At 48.0% G+C, this 19,394-nt stretch overlaps 1 protein-coding gene across 1 annotated transcript in view; it reads right to left on the reverse strand.

Moving 5' to 3' along the window:
* Positions 1-883: 883 nt before the first annotated feature.
* Positions 884-19,394, reverse strand: part of oplah (5-oxoprolinase, ATP-hydrolysing) — a 65,671-nt gene continuing 47,160 nt past the window's right edge. Inside the window, exons 21-28 of the mRNA XM_060825676.1 lie at positions 11,127-11,311; positions 9,964-10,110; positions 7,802-7,936; positions 4,818-4,967; positions 3,972-4,129; positions 3,518-3,678; positions 2,473-2,570; positions 884-2,057 (exon numbers count right to left, since the gene is read on the reverse strand). Of these exons, the coding sequence (XP_060681659.1) occupies positions 1,887-2,057; positions 2,473-2,570; positions 3,518-3,678; positions 3,972-4,129; positions 4,818-4,967; positions 7,802-7,936; positions 9,964-10,110; positions 11,127-11,311 (1,205 nt within the window). The 3' untranslated portion in view covers positions 884-1,886. The remainder of the gene's footprint in view (positions 2,058-2,472; positions 2,571-3,517; positions 3,679-3,971; positions 4,130-4,817; positions 4,968-7,801; positions 7,937-9,963; positions 10,111-11,126; positions 11,312-19,394) is intronic.

Raw genomic sequence — 19,394 nt, forward strand, 5'->3', positions numbered from 1 at the left:
TTACTGTACCCATTACCACTCCATTTGACCCTTGCACTATTGTCAATGACTCACCTGACCCCTAGCCCATGGTAGATCTTTCCTCCATTCCTTCTGCCCCATCCCTCGCCCAGCCATCCCCACTCCTTTTACATTCCTAACCTTCCCAATATTCTGAAGGGTCAGTGACCTGAACCGTTAACTTTGTTCCCCTCTCCTGGCCTGTTGGTCATAATATATATGAATGACTTAAGATGAGGAAAGTGAATGTACAATCGCCAGGATCATAGATGACACAAAAATAGGTGGGAAGGCAAGTGGTGAGGGTGACACAAAGAGTTAGCAGAAGGATATCGACAGGATCAGTGACTGAGCAAAAACTTTGCACATGGGATATAATATAGGAAAATGTGAGGCCATGCCCTTTGGCAGGAAGAGTAGAGGAGCTGAATATTATTTAAATAGAGAAAGATTGCAGAAAGCTACAGAACAGAGGAATTTGGGAGATTTCGTGCCTGACTCAAAGAACGTTAGTGTACAAGTTCAGTGGGTTGTAGGGCAGACAAATGGAATGTTGATCTTTGTTTTAAAGGGGCATGGAGTATAAATCTATTCAAGGCACTAGTCAGACCACAGTTGGAGCCAGAAAGTGTGGTGCTGGAAAAGCACAGTCGGTCAGGCAGCACCCAAGGAGCAGGAGAGTCAAAGTTTCAAGCATAAGCTTCTCATCAGGAATGTGATGAAGAGCTTATGCTCAAAATGTCAACTCTCCTGCTCCTCGGATGCTGCCTGAACAGCTGTGCTTTTCCAGCACCACATTTTTTGACTCTGATCTCCAGCATCTGCAGTCCTTACATTCACCTAGACCACAGCTGGAATACTGTGAACAGTTATGGTCCCCATATTTAACAAAAGATATTCTGCCATTGGAGACAGTTCAGAGAAGGTTTGCTCAGCTGACTCCAGACAGGGAGGAACTGTCTTATGAAGAGAGATTGAATGGGTTGGGTCTGTACTCTTTGGAGATTGGATGACAAAAAGTGACCTCATTGACACGTATAAGATGATTCGAGGACTTGATAGGATAGATGTGGAAAGGTTGTTTCCCCTCGTGGGAGAGTCGAGAACCAGAGAGCATTATTACAGAATAATGGATTGCTCATTTAAGACAGAGATGAGGGGGAATTTCTTCTTTTGGAGGGCAGTGAATCTGTGGAATATTTAAGGATTTTTATGGTTGAGATAGACAGATTTTTAATCAGGAAGGGAATCAGTGGTTCTGGGGAAAAGGCAGAAAGCTGGAGTTAAGGATTATCAGATCAGCCTCGATCTCATTGAATGACGGAGCAAACTCAATGGGCTGAATGGGCTGCTGCTGCTCCTATGTCTATGTCTGTTGAGTATTATTAGCAATTCTTGTTTATTTTTATTTCAGATTTCCAGCATCTGCAATATTTCGCTTGAGTGTTAAGAGTTCGTCTCAGCATCTTTATCCCTCAACAGGAGATAAAGGTGAATTCTGGTCATTTATATCAGTGTGCTTTGTGGGATCTTGTGTGCAAACTACTTGCTGAGTTTCCTATATTGCAACAATGACGAAGCTTTATAAAGTATTGCTGCTGGCTGTAAAGTGCTTTGGGATCTCCTGAGGCAATTACCCTTCATTTTTATTGTGCGCAGTCAGGTGAGAGAAGGATGGACGGAGAGGGAGAGAAGGATGGACAGAGAGGGAGAAAAAGATCCCACAGAAACCTGGCACCATCCCTGTTTCTGGGACTTGCTGTCTGGGGACCTAGCAAGTGAGAAGGGGAATCGGTCTCCCTCTGTCCCCTGTGCTCTACTGAAATAACCGGGAATTTGATTGGCAGAGGGAAGGGCATTTTGTTGGAGTCTCGAGTTGATCTTGATCACACCGATTCTTGGGACAGTCTATATTCAAACACACTTCCCCGTTCGGGAAAGGAAACTCCAGACCTCTGCTTCACCGGCTCCGATCTTGGCAAATCTTCACAACTGGCTGTTACATCTTCAGCCCAGCCCCAACCTCCCCCTCCGGGCGTCAGCAACAGGAAAGTGTCCTGAACCACAGAAAGAGAGAGAGAGAGAGACCGACAGTGAATCTGTGATGGCCGAGAGAGAGAGTGAGAGAGAGTCTATGATGACCGAGAGAGAGAGTGAGGGTAAGAAAGAGAGAATGTGAGTCTGTGATGGCTGTGAGAGTGAGAGAGAGAGAGAGATAGACAGACAGACAGAGAATCTGTGATGGCTGAGAGAGACTGAGACTGAGTGACACAGAGAGAGAGAGAGAGAGACAGTGAGTCTGTGATGGCTGAGAGAGATTGTGAGTGAGTGAGAGAGAGAGAGAAAGAGAGTGATCTTGATGTCAGAGAGGAAGAGATGGTGCAATGTGTGTGAAATGAAGCAGAGTTCAGTGTTGTGGAGAGTTGTGAGCAGTTCAGTGAGAGAGAGTTTCTGAACGAGCTGTTCCCTTACCCCAGCACTAACAGTGACAGACGTCTTTGCTCCAAGGTTGATGGTCCTCCCATCCGCCCGGATCAGCAGGTTGAGCCCCCTGGCTCCCGGCTTCCCTCCTGCAGAAAGCATTGAAACCAGGATTAAACATACCGGAGAATGGATGTGGCTCTATCTGGAAACCACTGCTAATTACTGCTTACCTCCCTACCTCCCAAATTGCCCCTCATCTCCACCTCCCAAAATATCTCTCAACTTCACCATACTCCTTAACCCCACATCCTGTCTCAAGAACATGAGAACTACATGTGGAGGTAGGCCATTCGTGAGACATTATGTGTTACAGTTTAAAGTCTGGTTGAAGATTTGTAGCTCGGGTGTCCGTTGTTGTGGTTCTGTTTGCCGAGCTGGAAGTTTTTGCTGCAAACGTTTTGTTCCCTGGCTAGGGAGCATCATCTGTGCTATTGGAGCCTCCTGTGAAGCGCTGCTTTGATGTTTCTTCCGGTATTCAATAATACCGGAAGAAACATCAAAGCAGCGCTTCACAGGAGGCTCCAATAGCACTGATGATGCTCCCTAGCCAGGGAACGAAACGTTTGCAGCAAAAACTTCCAGCTCGGTATGTGTTACAGCATTCGAGAGAGTGTGTGTGTCACTGTATTCGAGAGAGTGTGTGTGTGTGTGTGTTCTGTATTTGAGTGCGTATGTGTGTGTGTATATCGGTGTGTGCCTGTGTGTGTGTGTGCACATGCGCAGCTGTGTGTGAATATATGCGTGTGTGTGTGTATATATACGCAAGCACCTGTGTGTGTGGGTGGGTGGGTGGGTATATGCCTGTGTGTGTGTATGCCTGTATATATATGTGTGTGTGTGTGGTATATGCGTATATATATATATGCATGCACCTGTGTGTTGGGGGGTGTGGTTATATGCCCCTATGTGTGTATGCCTGTATGTATGTATGTGTGTGTGGTATGTGTGTGTGTGTGTGTGTGTGTGAGAGATTGCAGGGTCTGCTGTAATGTTCTTCTCCATTAACCCATTTGAAGGTTTCTTTACTTCTTACCGTTTAGTCCATAGGGGCAGAACGTTCGTCGCTCTGTCAGCACGGAGAGGACGACTCTCTCTCGGAACAGCAGCTCCCGAATAACCCCGTCACCCCCGGGATGGTGACCTTGGCCCCCTGATCCATGGTTCAGTTCAAATCTCTTCAGGATGACGGGATATCTGGGAATGAACCCAAGAAGGACTCATGGAAATCACAAACCAAAGGCAGAAATGCATGTTCCCAGCAATGTTGGGATTCTGTTACTGGGCTGGTAACCCAGAGAATGGTAGTTCAAATCCCTCCACAGCAAATCAGAACTCTGAGTCTGGTTCTGTTATGAACCAATCAAGATTAAAATGCCAACATCAATAAAAGTGATGAATAAATTACCTTAACAAGAAGTTACCTTACATTCTGGCCTGGTCTGGGTTGATTCTGAAACAAGTGGCAATGTTTGGTTTGGGAACTGTACCTTTTCTCCAGGATTTCGGGGTCTGTGATCCGGGTATTGGTCATGTGTGTGTGAACCCCTCCTCGTCCATCCCAGTGAGGACCTGCTCCAGACCCTCCAGCCACTGTCTCATAATAACCCACTCGCTCATTACCAAAGGTAATGTTGTTCATGCAACCCTGGGAACAAGAAACAGGGAGGGTGGGACGGAGACAGAGAGGGGCATTGGGAGGAAGAGAAGGAGATGGATGGAATGAGGTAACAAAAGAGAAAGGGAGTGAGGCACATTGGGGGAAGAGAGAGGCATTACTTAGACAGACATGGGCTAGAGGTAGAATTGTTGATATACTGACCATGGAGAGGAAGCACTTTCTCCGCAAGCCCTTTAACTCCTTTCTCCCTGAGAACTGTATCTATCTCTTTCTTGAAAACATTCTATACTTTGGCCTCAACCACAGACTCCCACAGGCTCCCCACTCTCTGGGTGAAAACATTTTTCCTCATCTCAGTCCTACCCCTTAGACTGTGACCCAGGTTCTGGATGCCCCAGTCATTGGGAATATCCTTCCTGAGTTTACCCTGTCTTGTCCCGTTAGAATTTCACATTTTTCCATGAGTTTCCACCTCGTTCTCCTAAAGTTTAGAGATTGTGGCACTGGTGCCCTGGCTCTAAATGTTCCCCTTTGGCTTGTTTGCCCTCTGTCTCAGAATCCCATTAGCCCCCCATTCTAGCACAGGGACCTGTCTGTGAACCAGACCAAGGTGAGGCGATGGTCTCATTGCCTGCCTCACCCTGTGCAAGAATCCTGAGAAAGTGGCTGTTTCTGCTCTGATACAGTCAGCTCAAACACTCACTCCAACACTCACCTGTGAGGCTGCGCAAACCTCAAACGCTTTAAATATGACATCGACAACTCGCTGTGATGTCAGCACATTACCACCCACAACTGCAGCATCTGCTGATGGATCGAGAATGGATCCCTTTGGGATGATGATTTTCACTGGAGCCAGGCAGCCCTGCCATTGAAAGCACAGGTTAACAAAGAGCACAGCTTCTGCTGAGCAACTAATCGCAGTCAGGGCAGTGACTCCCAATAACTCACACCCCACACCCAGTAACTCAGTGACAGCCGGTAACCCCAGGTACACCCATACGTGATAATCACTGCCATACTGTCGCCCCCCACACTAACCCACACCCAGTAACCCCAGGTACACTCATACCTGATAATCACTGCCATACTGTAACCCCCACACTGTAACCCATACCCAGTAACAGCCGGTAACCCCAGGTACACCCATACCTGATGATCATCGTCATACTGTAACCCCCACACTGTAACCCATACCCAGTAACAGCCGGTAACCCCAGGTACACCCATACCTGATGATCATCGTCATACTGTAACCCCCACACTGTAACCCATACCCAGTAACAGCCGGTAACCCCAGGTACACCCATACCTGATGATCACTGTCATACTGTAACCCCCACACTGTAAGATTAGATTACATTAGATTACTTACAGTGTGGAAACAGGCCCTTCAGCCCAACAAGTCCTCACCGACCCACCGAAGAGCAACCCACCCAGACCCATTCCCCTATATTTACCCCTTCACCTAACACTAAGGGCAATTTAGCATGGCCAATTCACCTAACCTACGCATTTTTGGACTGTGGGAGGAAACCGGAGCACCCGGAGGAAACCCACGCTGTGATATCATCCACACTCAGTAACAGCCGGTAACCCCAGGTACACCCATACCTGATGATCACTGTCATACTGTAACCCACACCCAGTAACAGCCGGTAACCCCAGGTACACCCATACGTGATAATCACTGCCATACTGTCGCCCCCCACACTAACCCACACCCAGTAACCCCAGGTACACTCATACCTGATAATCACTGCCATACTGTAACCCCCACACTGTAACCCATACCCAGTAACAGCCGGTAACCCCAGGTACACCCATACCTGATGATCATCGTCATACTGTAACCCCCACACTGTAACCCATACCCAGTAACAGCCGGTAACCCCAGGTACACCCATACCTGATGATCATCGTCATACTGTAACCCCCACACTGTAACCCATACCCAGTAACAGCCGGTAACCCCAGGTACACCCATACCTGATGATCACTGTCATACTGTAACCCCCACACTGTAAGATTAGATTACATTAGATTACTTACAGTGTGGAAACAGGCCCTTCAGCCCAACAAGTCCTCACCGACCCACCGAAGAGCAACCCACCCAGACCCATTCCCCTATATTTACCCCTTCACCTAACACTAAGGGCAATTTAGCATGGCCAATTCACCTAACCTACGCATTTTTGGACTGTGGGAGGAAACCGGAGCACCCGGAGGAAACCCACGCTGTGATATCATCCACACTCAGTAACAGCCGGTAACCCCAGGTACACCCATACCTGATGATCACTGTCATACTGTAACCCACACCCAGTAACAGCCGGTAACCCCACGTACACCCATATCTGATGATCACTGTCATACTGTAACCCACACCCAGTAACAGCCGGTAACCCCAGGTACACCCATATCTGATGATCATCGTCATACTGTAACCCCCACACTGTAAACCACACCCAGTAACAGCTGGTAACTGTTACTGGGTGTGATCACTGTCATATTGTAGCCCCCATACGAACCCACACCCACACCCAGTAACACCAGGTACACCCATATCTGAAAATCACTGTCATACTGTAGCCACACTGTAACATTCATAGAACATAGAACAATACAGCACAGACCAGGCCCTTCGGCCCACGATGTTGTGCCGAACATCTATCCTAGATTAAGCACCCATCCATGTACCTATCCAATTGCCGCTTAAAGGTCGTCAATGATTCTGACTCTACCACTCCCACGGGCAGCGCATTCCATGCCCCCACCACTCTCTGGGCAAAGAACCCACCCCTGACATCTCCCCTATACCTTCCACCCTTCACCTTAAATTTATGTCCCCTTGTAACACTCTGTTGTACCCGGGGAAAAAGTTTCTGACCGTCTACTCTATCTATTCCTCTGATCATCTTATAAACCTCTATCAAGTCACCCCTCATCCTTCGCCGTTCCAACGAGAAAAGGCCAAGAACTCTCAACCTATCCTCGTACGACCAATTCTCCATTCCAGGCAACATCCTGGTAAATCTTCTCTGCACCCTCTCCAAAGCTTCCACATCTTTCCTAAAGTGAGGCGACCAGAACTGCACACAGTACTCCAAATGTGGCCTTACCAAGGTCCTGTACAGCTGCAACATCACTTCACGACTCTTGAATTCAATCCCTCTGCTAATGAACGCTAATTCAACCAGTAACACACTGTAACCCACAATCTATCACCCACAGCCAAACCTGATGACACACACCAGGTAGCTCATACCAAACCTGATATCCCACACTCGGGAAACCACACTTACCCGTCTCCCTGATAATCCACACCAGGGAGCTCTCACCCAATCCCAACAATTTACTCTGAGTCCTGAGAAACCACAGCTGATAGCTTTACACCATCCCTGCCCTGCTCACTCCCATCTCACCCCACTCTGCTCAGTCCCCTTCCCCCCCCCACTCTGCTCACTCCCCTCTCACCCCACTCTGCTCACTCCCCTGCCCCCCACTCTGCTCACTCCCCTGCCACCCCCACTCTGCTCACTCCCCTGCCACCCCCACTCTGCTCACTCCCCTCCCCCCCACCAAATCTGCTCACTCCCCTGCCCCCCCACTCTGCTCACTCCCCTCCCCCCCACCAAATCTGCTTGCTCCCCTCCCCCCAACTCTGCTCACACCCCTCTCATGTCCAGCAACACGTACCTGGTTGAGAGGTATGTCCTGTCCCACCATACACCTGAGGCAGTAGATGAGGGCAGAGAGGGTGATGGCGCGAGGGGCATTGCAATTCCCAAATACTTCATGTCCGGTGCCCGTAAAATCAAATACAGCAGTCCCCTGTCAGAGAGGGAGTTGAAGAGAAGGAGACAGCAAGAAATAACAAATAACCTCAGAAGAAGTCAGACTGTTTGGCACACAGATTGCGGAAAGTCCTCAGGTTTCTTTCGTGTGTGTGTGTGTGTCTGTCTCTGTGTGTGTGTGTGTGTCTGTGTGTGTGTGTGTGTTTGCGTGTGTGTCTGTGTGTGTGAGAGAGAGCGAGAACTCGGTGTGAACATGTGAGAGAGAGATTGAGTGATAATTTGTGTGGACAAGGTGAATGAGCAAGCAGGTCTTTGTGTGTGTATGCAGTCAGTGTGCAGTACGTGAAAGTTAGTGACAAGGTGAATAAATGTGTTGTTGTGTCCATGGGACATTTATTTTTAAATACTTGCAGTGATTTAGCCTCGGAGGTCAAGAATTCCAAGTGTTCACTACCCTTTGGGAGAAGAAATTCCTTTGCGTCCTTAATTTGGAGATGCCGGTGTTGGACTGGGGTGTACAAAGTTAAAAATCTACCACCTGATGAAGGAGCGTCGCTCCGAAAGCTAGTGTGCTTCCAATTAAACTTTTTGGACTACAACCTTTGCATCCTGGTTTTAACTGAGCATCCCCTTATGTTGTAACTATGTCCCCGAGTTTGAGAACCATTCCCCCCACCCCGCCACTAGTAGAAACATCTCTCAACACCTACCTTGCCAATCTCCCTTAGAATCTTGTACATTTCAATAAGATCATCCTCCCCCCCCCATTCTTCTAAACCCTATGAATAAAACCCTAACCTGTTAAGCTGGTCTTGATAACTGAATCCCTTCACCCCAGGAATCAGTGGAGTGAATCTCTTCGAATTGCCTCCAATGGCAGTAGATCCAAAGCTGTACACTGTACTCCAAGTGCAGCCTGACCAATAACCTGTGCATCAGTGGTGCTGGAAGAGCACAGCAGTTCAGGCAGCATCCAACGAGCGGCGAAATCGACATTTCGGGCAAAAGTCCTTCATCAGGAACTTCCTGATGAAGGGCTTTTGCCCGAAACGTCGATTTCGCTGCTCGTTGGATGCTGCCTGAACTGCTGTGCTCTTCCAGCACCACTGATCCAGAATCTGGTTTCCAGCATCTGCAGTCATTGTTTTTACCCAATAACCTGTGCAGCTGTAACAAGACTTCCCTGTTTTTAAACTCCAAACCCCAAGCAACAAAGCCCAAGATTCAATATCCCTTCTTAATTATTCTCTCTATTTCAAAGATAGTCTGCCTTTTGAGTCTTCCTACCCAAGTGCATATCACAAGCAACAGGGGTCCCTGTGGAACCACTGGCCACAGATCACCAGTCAGAAAAATACCCTTCCACTCACTGTCTTCTATGTCTGAGCCAGTTCTGTATCCATCAACAGTGGAAACAGATCCAACCGAGCTTTCCAAAGGGAATTGGAAAAATACTTGGGATGGAAGAATGAATTTAGAAGAATTATGTACAATTTTAATGAAATATATAAAACTCTTTGGGGATTTGACAGGTAGATGTGGAAAGGCTGTTTCCCCATTAGCTGTCTAGGACCAAAGAGCACCATCTCAAAGTAAGGGACTACTTAGTCAAGACAGAGATGAGGAGGGATTTCTTCTCTCCAAGTGAATCTGTGGAGTTGTTTACCGCAGAGGACTTGGGAGGCTGGATCACTAAGCATATTCAAGGCCGAGATAGATTGTTAGTTGGGAAGGGAATTAAAGGTTATGGGGAAAAGGCCGGAAAGTGAAGCTGAGGGTTATCAGATCAGCCACATCACATTGAATGCTGGAGTAGATGCAATAGGCCAAAGGGGAGATGGGGACTCTCCCTTGTGGGAGAATCTGGGACCCATCTCAGAGTAGGGGGCCACTTTTGCCCCCATGACAATTGGTTTTGTAGATCTTTCAAAGGACCAGCATAGTTTTGACATGAAGGACAGTCTCCCCATAGCACTGACTCTCTGATTGCTCTTCAGGTCAAGGGCATGTAGTGACATTATCTCACAGGACAAACTGTAAACTGACAAGACAGACAGATCTCACCTCTGCCTCATTGATTTTCACTTTCAGTCTGATTGGAGTGCCATCATCCATGTAGTCCTCAGCATGGACTTCCAGCAGCCCATCTCTCTGCTGACATCGATGGGCAAACTTCTTCAGCATCTCCTTCACAGCAACCTCTGCATTATTCTGTCGGATGAACATATGACCAATGAGTCTAAGTGTAAAGAAATGTTATTTCGTACAGCACAGATTATGGACCTTGGGACATTGGTCAGTATTTTACAACCACAGAGGCTGTTCTTTGTCACGTGTGGTAACAACTGTACCGCAGGCAATACAGCGGCCAAACTGTACACAGCAAGATCTCAAAGCAGCAATTCAATGGAAAGCAGCTAATATTTTATTACATGAATATTGACTAGGATATTGGAAACCCCTGTTTGTTATTGAAACACTAGCTTAGGGAACGTTCATATCCACCTGAGGCATGTGAGATCTCAGTTTAGCAACCCATCCAAGAGTTATTAACACTGCGTGCAGTGCTCCCTCAGTACTGACCTTCCGACAATGCAGCGCTCTCTCAGCACTGACCATCTGATGGTGCAGCACTCCTTCAGCATTGTCCCTCCAACAGTGCAGCACTCCCTCAGCACTGACGCTCCAACAGTGCGAGACTCCCTCAGCACTGACGCTCCGACAGTGCGGGACTCCCTCAGCACTGACGCTCCGACAGTGCGGGACTCCCTCAGCACTGACGCTCCGACAGTGCGGGACTCCCTCAGCACTGACGCTCCGACAGTGCGGGACTCCCTCAGCACTGACGCTCCGACAGTGCGGGACTCCCTCAGCACTGACGCTCCGACAGTGCAGCACTCTCTCAGTGCTGACCCTCCGACAGTACATCACTCCCTCAGTACAGACCCTCCGATAGTGCAGTACTCCCTCAACAGGGAGGTGGATATTAACCCCTGTGACTAAAGGGATCTAAGGATATGGGGCAGGGCGGGATTACAGTATTTAGGTTGATGATCAGTAAATGATGACTGGGGCTAGATCAGAATGTGGAGATAAGGATTTATTGAATGGCGGAGCAGGCTTGAGGGGCAGAGTGGCCTACTCCTAATTTGTATGTACCCAAGTGCACAAACCAATTGCATTTCTGGGGCCCAACCTGCAAATGGCCAGGGTTGTTGAAGACCTACCTGAATGTGGGCCATGTAAGCTTGGACCACATCCAACCCGTACACATCGATCAGCTCATTGACCAGCTGGATCCCTTTCTGATTAGCTGCTACCTGTGCCCGCAGATCTGACAGATTGTCATGGAGATTGCGTGTCCCGCTGCTGCCTGGGATCTTAGCTGGGGCCATGAGAGCCTCAGTAACAGCTGCAAGAGACACAGGGTTCAATAAAGGCAAGCACAGGCAGGTTAGTGAAATGGGCAGCAGTACGTCTGGTAGAGTTCATAGCGGCAATATGTGAACTGATGTACTCCAGAACAAATGATAAGGAAACACTGCAAATGACAGATGGCACGGTTTTGCAAAATCGTATCAGTCACTTCGGTTTGTAAATGAATGAAGAACAAACATGAAGCAATGATCGCCATGTTATGAAGTTGAAGGTGTGTATTGTACCTTTAAGAAAGAATGAATGCCTTTCTAAACTTAGAGATTATAAGCATGTGTATATGACTAAATGGCACTCTCAGAGTGTAAATTGCCCGTAGTGTTAGGTAAGGGGTAAATGTAGGGGTATGGGTGGGTGCGCTTCGGCGGGTCAGTGTGGACTTGTTGGGCCGAAGGGCCTGTTTCCACACTATAAGTAATCTAATCTAATCTAATCTAAAACTGAACAGGCAGAGGGTCAGACAGAAGTGTTTAGTCCTGAAAAGCTAATTGACTTACAACAGAAAGATGAGACAATAAAAGATATATATAGATGCAGACTCAGAAAAGGAATCAGATTGTATTCCTAAGGTTTATTATCTTAAAGACAGAATCCTAAGATGAAAATGGAGACTACGGCAGGTTCGTGCAGAGGAGAAATGGGCAGAAGTGCACCAGATTGTGTTGCCAGTTGCTTACAGACAGAAGTGATACAGGTAGCACATGAATTACCTATAGGAAGTAACCTAGGTGTAAAGAAGATACAGGCTGAAGTACAAAAGCATTTCTATTGGCCTGGACTGCACAAGGATGTGGTTAAATTTTGTCATACATGCCAAATGGTAGGTAAGCCATAGGCGGTAATAAAACCAGCACCTTTGTTGCCGATTCCCACATTCGAAGACCTGGGTTATAATTGACTGTGTAGGTCCCCTCCCTAAAACTTGAAATTGGGAACCAATACTTGCTAACCATAATGGACCTGTCTACCAGATTCCCAGAGGCAATTCCATTTCAGAGTATTAAGGCTAAAAGGGTGGGAGAGGAGTTAGTAGCTTTCTTCACACGGTATGGGCTAACCAGAGAGATTCAGACAGACCCAAGGGTCTAATTTTACTGCTGGACTGTTTAAGGAAGTTATGGATAGCTTTGGTATACAGCATTTTAAATCAAGTGTGTGTCATCCTGAATCGCAGGGAGCTTTAGAAAGCTGGCATCAGATCCTGAAGACTGTTAAGAGTGATTGGGATAAAGGTATCCCATTCGTACTGTTTACCATTAGAGATGCTGCAAATGAATCAGTTTACGCCCTTTGAGTTAATATTCAGACATGAAGTGAGACGGCCTTTGAAATTAATAAAAGAGAAATCGAGAGGACTATCACACTTTGATTATGTATTGGAGGTGAAGGAGAGATTAAATCAGGTATGTGAGTGAGCCTTGATGATGCCATAACATTTTCCCTTGATGATGATGTATTAGTATTGTTACCAGTGGCAGGAGATCCCTTCAAAGCCAAGTTTAGTGGTCCCTATCAAATTGAGAAAAAATTAAGTCAGGTAAACTATCTGGTAGAGATGCTGGATCAAAAAATTGCTATCGCGTATGTCATGTGAATATGTTGATTATAATAGAGATAGGGAACTGGAGAAACACTCTGCCCCGCAGAGAGGAATCAAATCCAGATGGTCTGGAGTTTGATGTGCCTCAAAGTATGTTAAATAATAAGGAAGTCCTTGAGGGCTGGGATAGGTTAGTGAACTATCCGTCTCAGGAGCAAAGAATCCAGTTGAAAGGTTTATTGCAGGAGTATGAGCTGCAAATGTGTTGCTGGTCAAAGCACAGCAGGTTAGGCAGCATCTCAGGAATAGAGAATTCGACGTTTCGAGCATAAGCCCTTCATCAGGAATAAGAGAGAGAGAGCCAAGCCGGCTGAGATAAAAGGTAGGGAGGAGGGACTAGGGGGAGGGGCGATGGAGGTGGGATAGGTGGAAGGAGGTCAAGGTGAGGGTGATAGGCCGGAGTGGGGTGGGGGCGGAGAGGTCAGGAAGAGGATTGCAGGTTAGGAGGGCGGTGCTGAGTTGAGGGAACCGACTGAGACAAGGTGGGGGGAGGGGAAATGAGGAAGCTGGAGAAATCTGAATTCATACCTTGTGGTTGGAGGGTTCCCAGGCGGAAGATGAGGCGCTCCTCCTCCAGCCGTCGTGTAGTTGTGTTCTGCCGGTGGAGGAGTCCAAGGACCTGCATGTCCTCGGTGGAGTGGGAGGGAGAGTTAAAGTGTTGAGCCACGGGGTGATTGGGTTGGTTGGTTCGGGCGGCCCAGAGGTGTTCTCTGAAGCGTTCCGCAAGTAAGCGGCCTGTCTCACCAATATAGAGGAGGCCACATCGGGTGCAGCGGATGCAATAGATGATGTGTGTGGAGGTACAGGTGAACTTGTGGCGGATATGGAAGGATCCCTTGGGGCCTTGGAGGGAAGTGAGTGTGGAGGTGTGGGCGCAAGTTTTACATTTCCTGCGGTTGCAGGGGAAGGTGCCGGGGGTGGAGGTTGGGTTGGTGGGGGGTGTGGATCTGACAAGGGAGTCACGAAGGGAGTGGTCCTTGCGGAACGCTGATAGGGGAGGGGAGGGAAATATATCCTTGGTGGTGGGGTCCGTTTGGAGGTGGCGGAAATGGCGGCGGATAATACGTTGTATGCGCAGGTTGGTGGGGTGGTAGGTGAGAACCAGTGGGGTTCTGTCTTGGTGGCGGTTGGAGGAGCGGGGCTCAAGGGCGGAGGAGCGGGAAGTGGAGGAGATGCGGTGGAGGGCATCGTCGATCACGTCTGGGGGGAATCTGCGGTCCTTGAAGAAGGAGGCCATCTGGGTTGTGCGGTGTTGGAATTGGTCCTCCTGGGAGCAGATGCGGCGGAGACGAAGGAATTGGGAATATGGGATGGCGTTTTTACAGGGGGCAGGGTGGGAGGAGGTGTAGTCCAGGTAGCTGTGGGAGTCAGTCGGTTTATAATAGATGTCTGTGTTGAGTCGGTCGCCCGAGATAGAAATGGAAAGGTCTAGGAAGGGGAGGGAGGAGTCTGAGACAGTCCAGGTGAATTTCAGGTCGGGATGGAAGGTGTTAGTAAAGTTGATGAACTGTTCAACCTCCTCGTGGGAGCACGAGGCAGCGCCGATACAGTCATCGATGTAGCGGAGGAAAAGGTGGGGGGTGGTGCCAGTGTAGTTGCGGAAGATGGACTGTTCCACATATCCTACAAAGAGGCAGGCATAGCTGGGGCCCATGCGGGTGCCCATGGCAACTCCTTTAGTTTGGAGGAAGTGGGAGGATTGAAAAGAGAAGTTATTCAGGGTGAGGACCAGTTCAGTCAGTCGAAGGAGGGTGTCAGTGGAAGGGTACTGGTTAGTGCGGCGGGAAAGGAAGAAGCGGAGGGCTTTGAGTCCTTCGTGATGGGGGATGGAGGTGTACAGGGACTGGATGTCCATAGTGAAAATAAGGCGTTGGGGACCGGGGAAGCGAAAATCCTGGAGGAGGTGGAGGGCGTGGGTGGTGTCCCGAACGTAGGTGGGGAGTTCTTGGACTAAAGGGGACAGGACCGTGTCGAGGTATTGGGAGATGAGTTCGGTGGGGCAGGAGCAGGCTGAGACAATGGGTCGGCCGGGGCAGGCAACCCCACCACCAAGGAAAATATTATCCGCCGCCATTTCCGCCACCTCCAAACGGACCCCACCACCAAGGAAAACTCCTGCCCAAAATCCACAAACCTGCCTGCCCCGGCCGACCCATTGTCTCAGCCTGCTCCTGCCCCACCGAACTCATCTCCCAATACCTCGACACGGTCCTGTCCCCTTTAGTCCAAGAACTCCCCACCTACGTTCGGGACACCACCCACGCCCTCCACCTCCTCCAGGATTTTCGCTTCCCCGGTCCCCAACGCCTTATTTTCACTATGGACATCCAGTCCCTGTACACCTCCATCCCCCATCACGAAGGACTCAAAGCCCTCCGCTTCTTCCTTTCCCGCCGCACTAACCAGTACCCTTCCACTGACACCCTCCTTCGACTGACTGAACTGGTCCTCACCCTGAATAACTTCTCTTTTCAATCCTCCCACTTCCTCCAAACTAAAGGAGTTGCCATGGGCACCCGCATGGGCCCCAGCTATGCCTGCCTCTTTGTAGGATATGTGGAACAGTCCATCTTCCGCAACTACACTGGCACCACCCCCCATCTTTTCCTCCGCTACATCGATGACTGTATCGGCGCTGCCTCGTGCTCCCACGAGGAGGTTGAACAGTTCATCAACTTTACTAACACCTTCCATCCCGACCTGAAATTCACCTGGACTGTCTCAGACTCCTCCCTCCCCTTCCTAGACCTTTCCATTTCTATCTCGGGCGACCGACTCAACACAGACATCTATTATAAACCGACTGACTCCCACAGCTACCTGGACTACACCTCCTCCCACCCTGCCCCTGTAAAAACGCCATCCCATATTCCCAATTCCTTCGTCTCCGCCGCATCTGCTCCCAGGAGGACCAATTCCAACACCGCACAACCCAGATGGCCTCCTTCTTCAAGGACCGCAGATTCCCCCCAGACGTGATCGACGATGCCCTCCACCGCATCTCCTCCACTTCCCGCTCCTCCGCCCTTGAGCCCCGCTCCTCCAACCGCCACCAAGACAGAACCCCACTGGTTCTCACCTACCACCCCACCAACCTGCGCATACAACGTATTATCCGCCGCCATTTCCGCCACCTCCAAACGGACCCCACCACCAAGGATATATTTCCCTCCCCTCCCCTATCAGCGTTCCGCAAGGACCACTCCCTTCGTGACTCCCTTGTCAGATCCACACCCCCCACCAACCCAACCTCCACCCCCGGCACCTTCCCCTGCAACCGCAGGAAATGTAAAACTTGCGCCCACACCTCCACACTCACTTCCCTCCAAGGCCCCAAGGGATCCTTCCATATCCGCCACAAGTTCACCTGTACCTCCACACACATCATCTATTGCATCCGCTGCACCCGATGTGGCCTCCTCTATATTGGTGAGACAGGCCGCTTACTTGCGGAACGCTTCAGAGAACACCTCTGGGCCGCCCGAACCAACCAACCCAATCACCCCGTGGCTCAACACTTTAACTCTCCCTCCCACTCCACCGAGGACATGCAGGTCCTTGGACTCCTCCACCGGCAGAACACAACTACACGACGGCTGGAGGAGGAGCGCCTCATCTTCCGCCTGGGAACCCTCCAACCACAAGGTATGAATTCAGATTTCTCCAGCTTCCTCATTTCCCCTCCCCCCACCTTGTCTCAGTCGGTTCCCTCAACTCAGCACCGCCCTCCTAACCTGCAATCCTCTTCCTGACCTCTCCGCCCCCACCCCACTCCGGCCTATCACCCTCACCTTGACCTCCTTCCACCTATCCCACCTCCATCGCCCCTCCCCCTAGTCCCTCCTCCCTACCTTTTATCTCAGCCGGCTTGGCTCTCTCTCTCTTATTCCTGATGAAGGGCTTATGCTCGAAACGTCGAATTCTCTATTCCTGAGATGCTGCCTAACCTGCTGTGCTTTGACCAGCAACACATTTGCAGCTGTGATCTCCAGCATCTGCAGACCTCATTTTTTACTGCAGGAGTATGAGGCCATATACAGGAATAAAATGGGGAGAACTAATACTTCTGTGCAATGGGGTGGAAGTAGGGAATGCTGTTCCGCTAAAACAACACCCCTATAGACTTAATCCTCTGAAAGCCACACAGGTCCAGAAGGAAGTGGATGTAATGCTCAATAGAGATTTCATCGAACCAAGTCAGAGTGGGTGGAGTTCGCTGATCGTGTTAGTTCCCAAACCTAACAGGAGTCAACGATGTTGTGTGGACTATTGGAAGGTCAACGCCATAACTAAATCAGACTCATACCCAATACCAAGATTGGAAGACTCTATAGAGAAAGTTGGACAAGCCACTTACATCACTTACATCAGTTTGTGGTAACTGTCAGGTACCTTTATCAGAGAAAGTGAAAGTAGTTTCTGCATTTGTCACCCCAAATGGGCTCTATCAATTCAAAGTCATGCCTTTGGAATGAAGAATGCACCAACTACATTCCAAAGACTCATGAGCAGAGTTGTGGCCGGATTAACAAATTTATCTGGATGATGTAGTGATCTTTAGCGAGTCATGGAAAGACTACACGGTACAGTTGCAGAGTTCTTTGAACGATTACGAGAAGCAAAACTGGTGATAAACTTAAAGAAAACAGTATTCGCAAAGGCAGAGGTGACGCTCTTGGGACATAACATGGTCATAGAAGGTTGACCCAAAGGAACACAAAGATGAAGGCCATCGAGGAATTTCCACAATCAATCTCAAAGAAAGAGGTGCTTCGATTTTTGGTTCTAAGCGGATTCTACCAGAAGTTTGTTCCAAACTTCAGCAGCATGGTGGCACCATTAACAGATTTACTAAAGAAGAACATAAAATTTCAGTGGACAGAACAATGCTGGGAGGCCTTTGAGAATTTAAAAGCAATGTTAACCACTGCACTAGTTTTAGCTACACCAAATGTTTTTAAATTCTTCAAAGTTTCACATGTTGGGGGTCATAAAAATGTGATAGCAGATACGTTTTCGCAGACTTAAAAGGAAAAAAGAGAGATAATATTGGACAGATTCCAATGTTATATACTTGTGCGCAGAAATTACTATGAACTTAGATTAATGGCCTAAGGATTTCATTGTAATGGGATTAAGAATTAGAAAAACATAAAGTCATCTTTTCCTTAATGTGGTTCATTTTTTCTTAAGAGGGGAGGTATTATGAAATTGAAGGCGTGTACTATACTTTAAGACAGAATGAATGCCTTTCAAGCATGTGTATATGATTACAAGCACATGACTAAATGGCAGTCTCAGAGTGTACTGGAAAATTGAAAATATATAACATTTGGTTGTGAAATGGATGCCTGAGTTGGTTGCTGTTTTGACAATAATTCAAAGTTAATCAGTTTAAATTATGCCCCACAATACTAAAAACCAATCGAGTTTGAATTTATTGTTTTGCCAACATTGAACCAATAAGATGATCTGATGCTGGGGGTATAAAAAAGCAGGCATTTTGAAAATCAGAGAGAGAGTGACTGCCATCTAGAGAGAACCAAGAAATTAGGAAACACTCTCTATCAAAGGTACCTTTTCATATGAAACATCTTCACAGTAAAAAAGAAGACAACCCAGGGAGATCTTCAGCCAGAAGAAGAAAGACACTGAAGGTGACAGCCGCTGTGTGGTTTTGAAATTAAGTTGATGTAATTTTAGTAAGTGCTTAATTAGAACAGCATATTGTTTTAGAATTGGAAGCAGGTAATAAGCAGTTCAGAGAAAGGAAGGCTTAGAGTTGTGAATGGTTGTTGTTTAATGTTCACTTTTAGAGTTAAAGAAGAAATTGTTATTATTTTCTTTAAATAGTAGAATTTGGGAGTTCTCTGTCACTCATACTTTAACAGATTACGAGGAGAGGTGAGCTTTTCTGGTTGTTTGGTTTAATTAATAGAAAGGTTCGCCACTGTGTTGTAACAACAGTCTCCACAATGTTCCCTCACTGACATTTGATCCACTGTGCCCATCCCATTTCTAAGAACCAGGTCCAACAATACATCCTGTCTTGTTTTTTTTTGGCTAAATACTGCTGTAAGAAACTCTCCTGAACACAATCCAGAAAGGTTTGCTTCTTGCAGTCCCTTATACTGTCACTGTCCCAGTTTATACATGAGGGAGCTGAAGACTACATTTCAATACAATGTTGGTCAATGGATAGATTTCAAAATGGGGGAAGTTTGTAGCAGAGGTCAGGGGTCAGTATTGGAACCCCTGCTTTTCCTCATAGATATTAATGAGAGTTAATTCCAAGTTTGCAGATGACACTAAACTTGAAAGAATTGTAAACTGTGTGTGGGACTCGAAAGAGGACACTGACAAGTGTTACGACACGGCGGTAAGCCCTTCTGATAATTAACAAATGCACAAAAAAGCGTATCTCGCCTCATAATCTGTTAAAGTATGAGTGAGAGAACTA

Source organism: Hemiscyllium ocellatum, chromosome 5, assembly GCF_020745735.1.
Source record: "Hemiscyllium ocellatum isolate sHemOce1 chromosome 5, sHemOce1.pat.X.cur, whole genome shotgun sequence".
In the NCBI taxonomy this organism is placed as follows: domain Eukaryota; kingdom Metazoa; phylum Chordata; class Chondrichthyes; order Orectolobiformes; family Hemiscylliidae; genus Hemiscyllium; species Hemiscyllium ocellatum.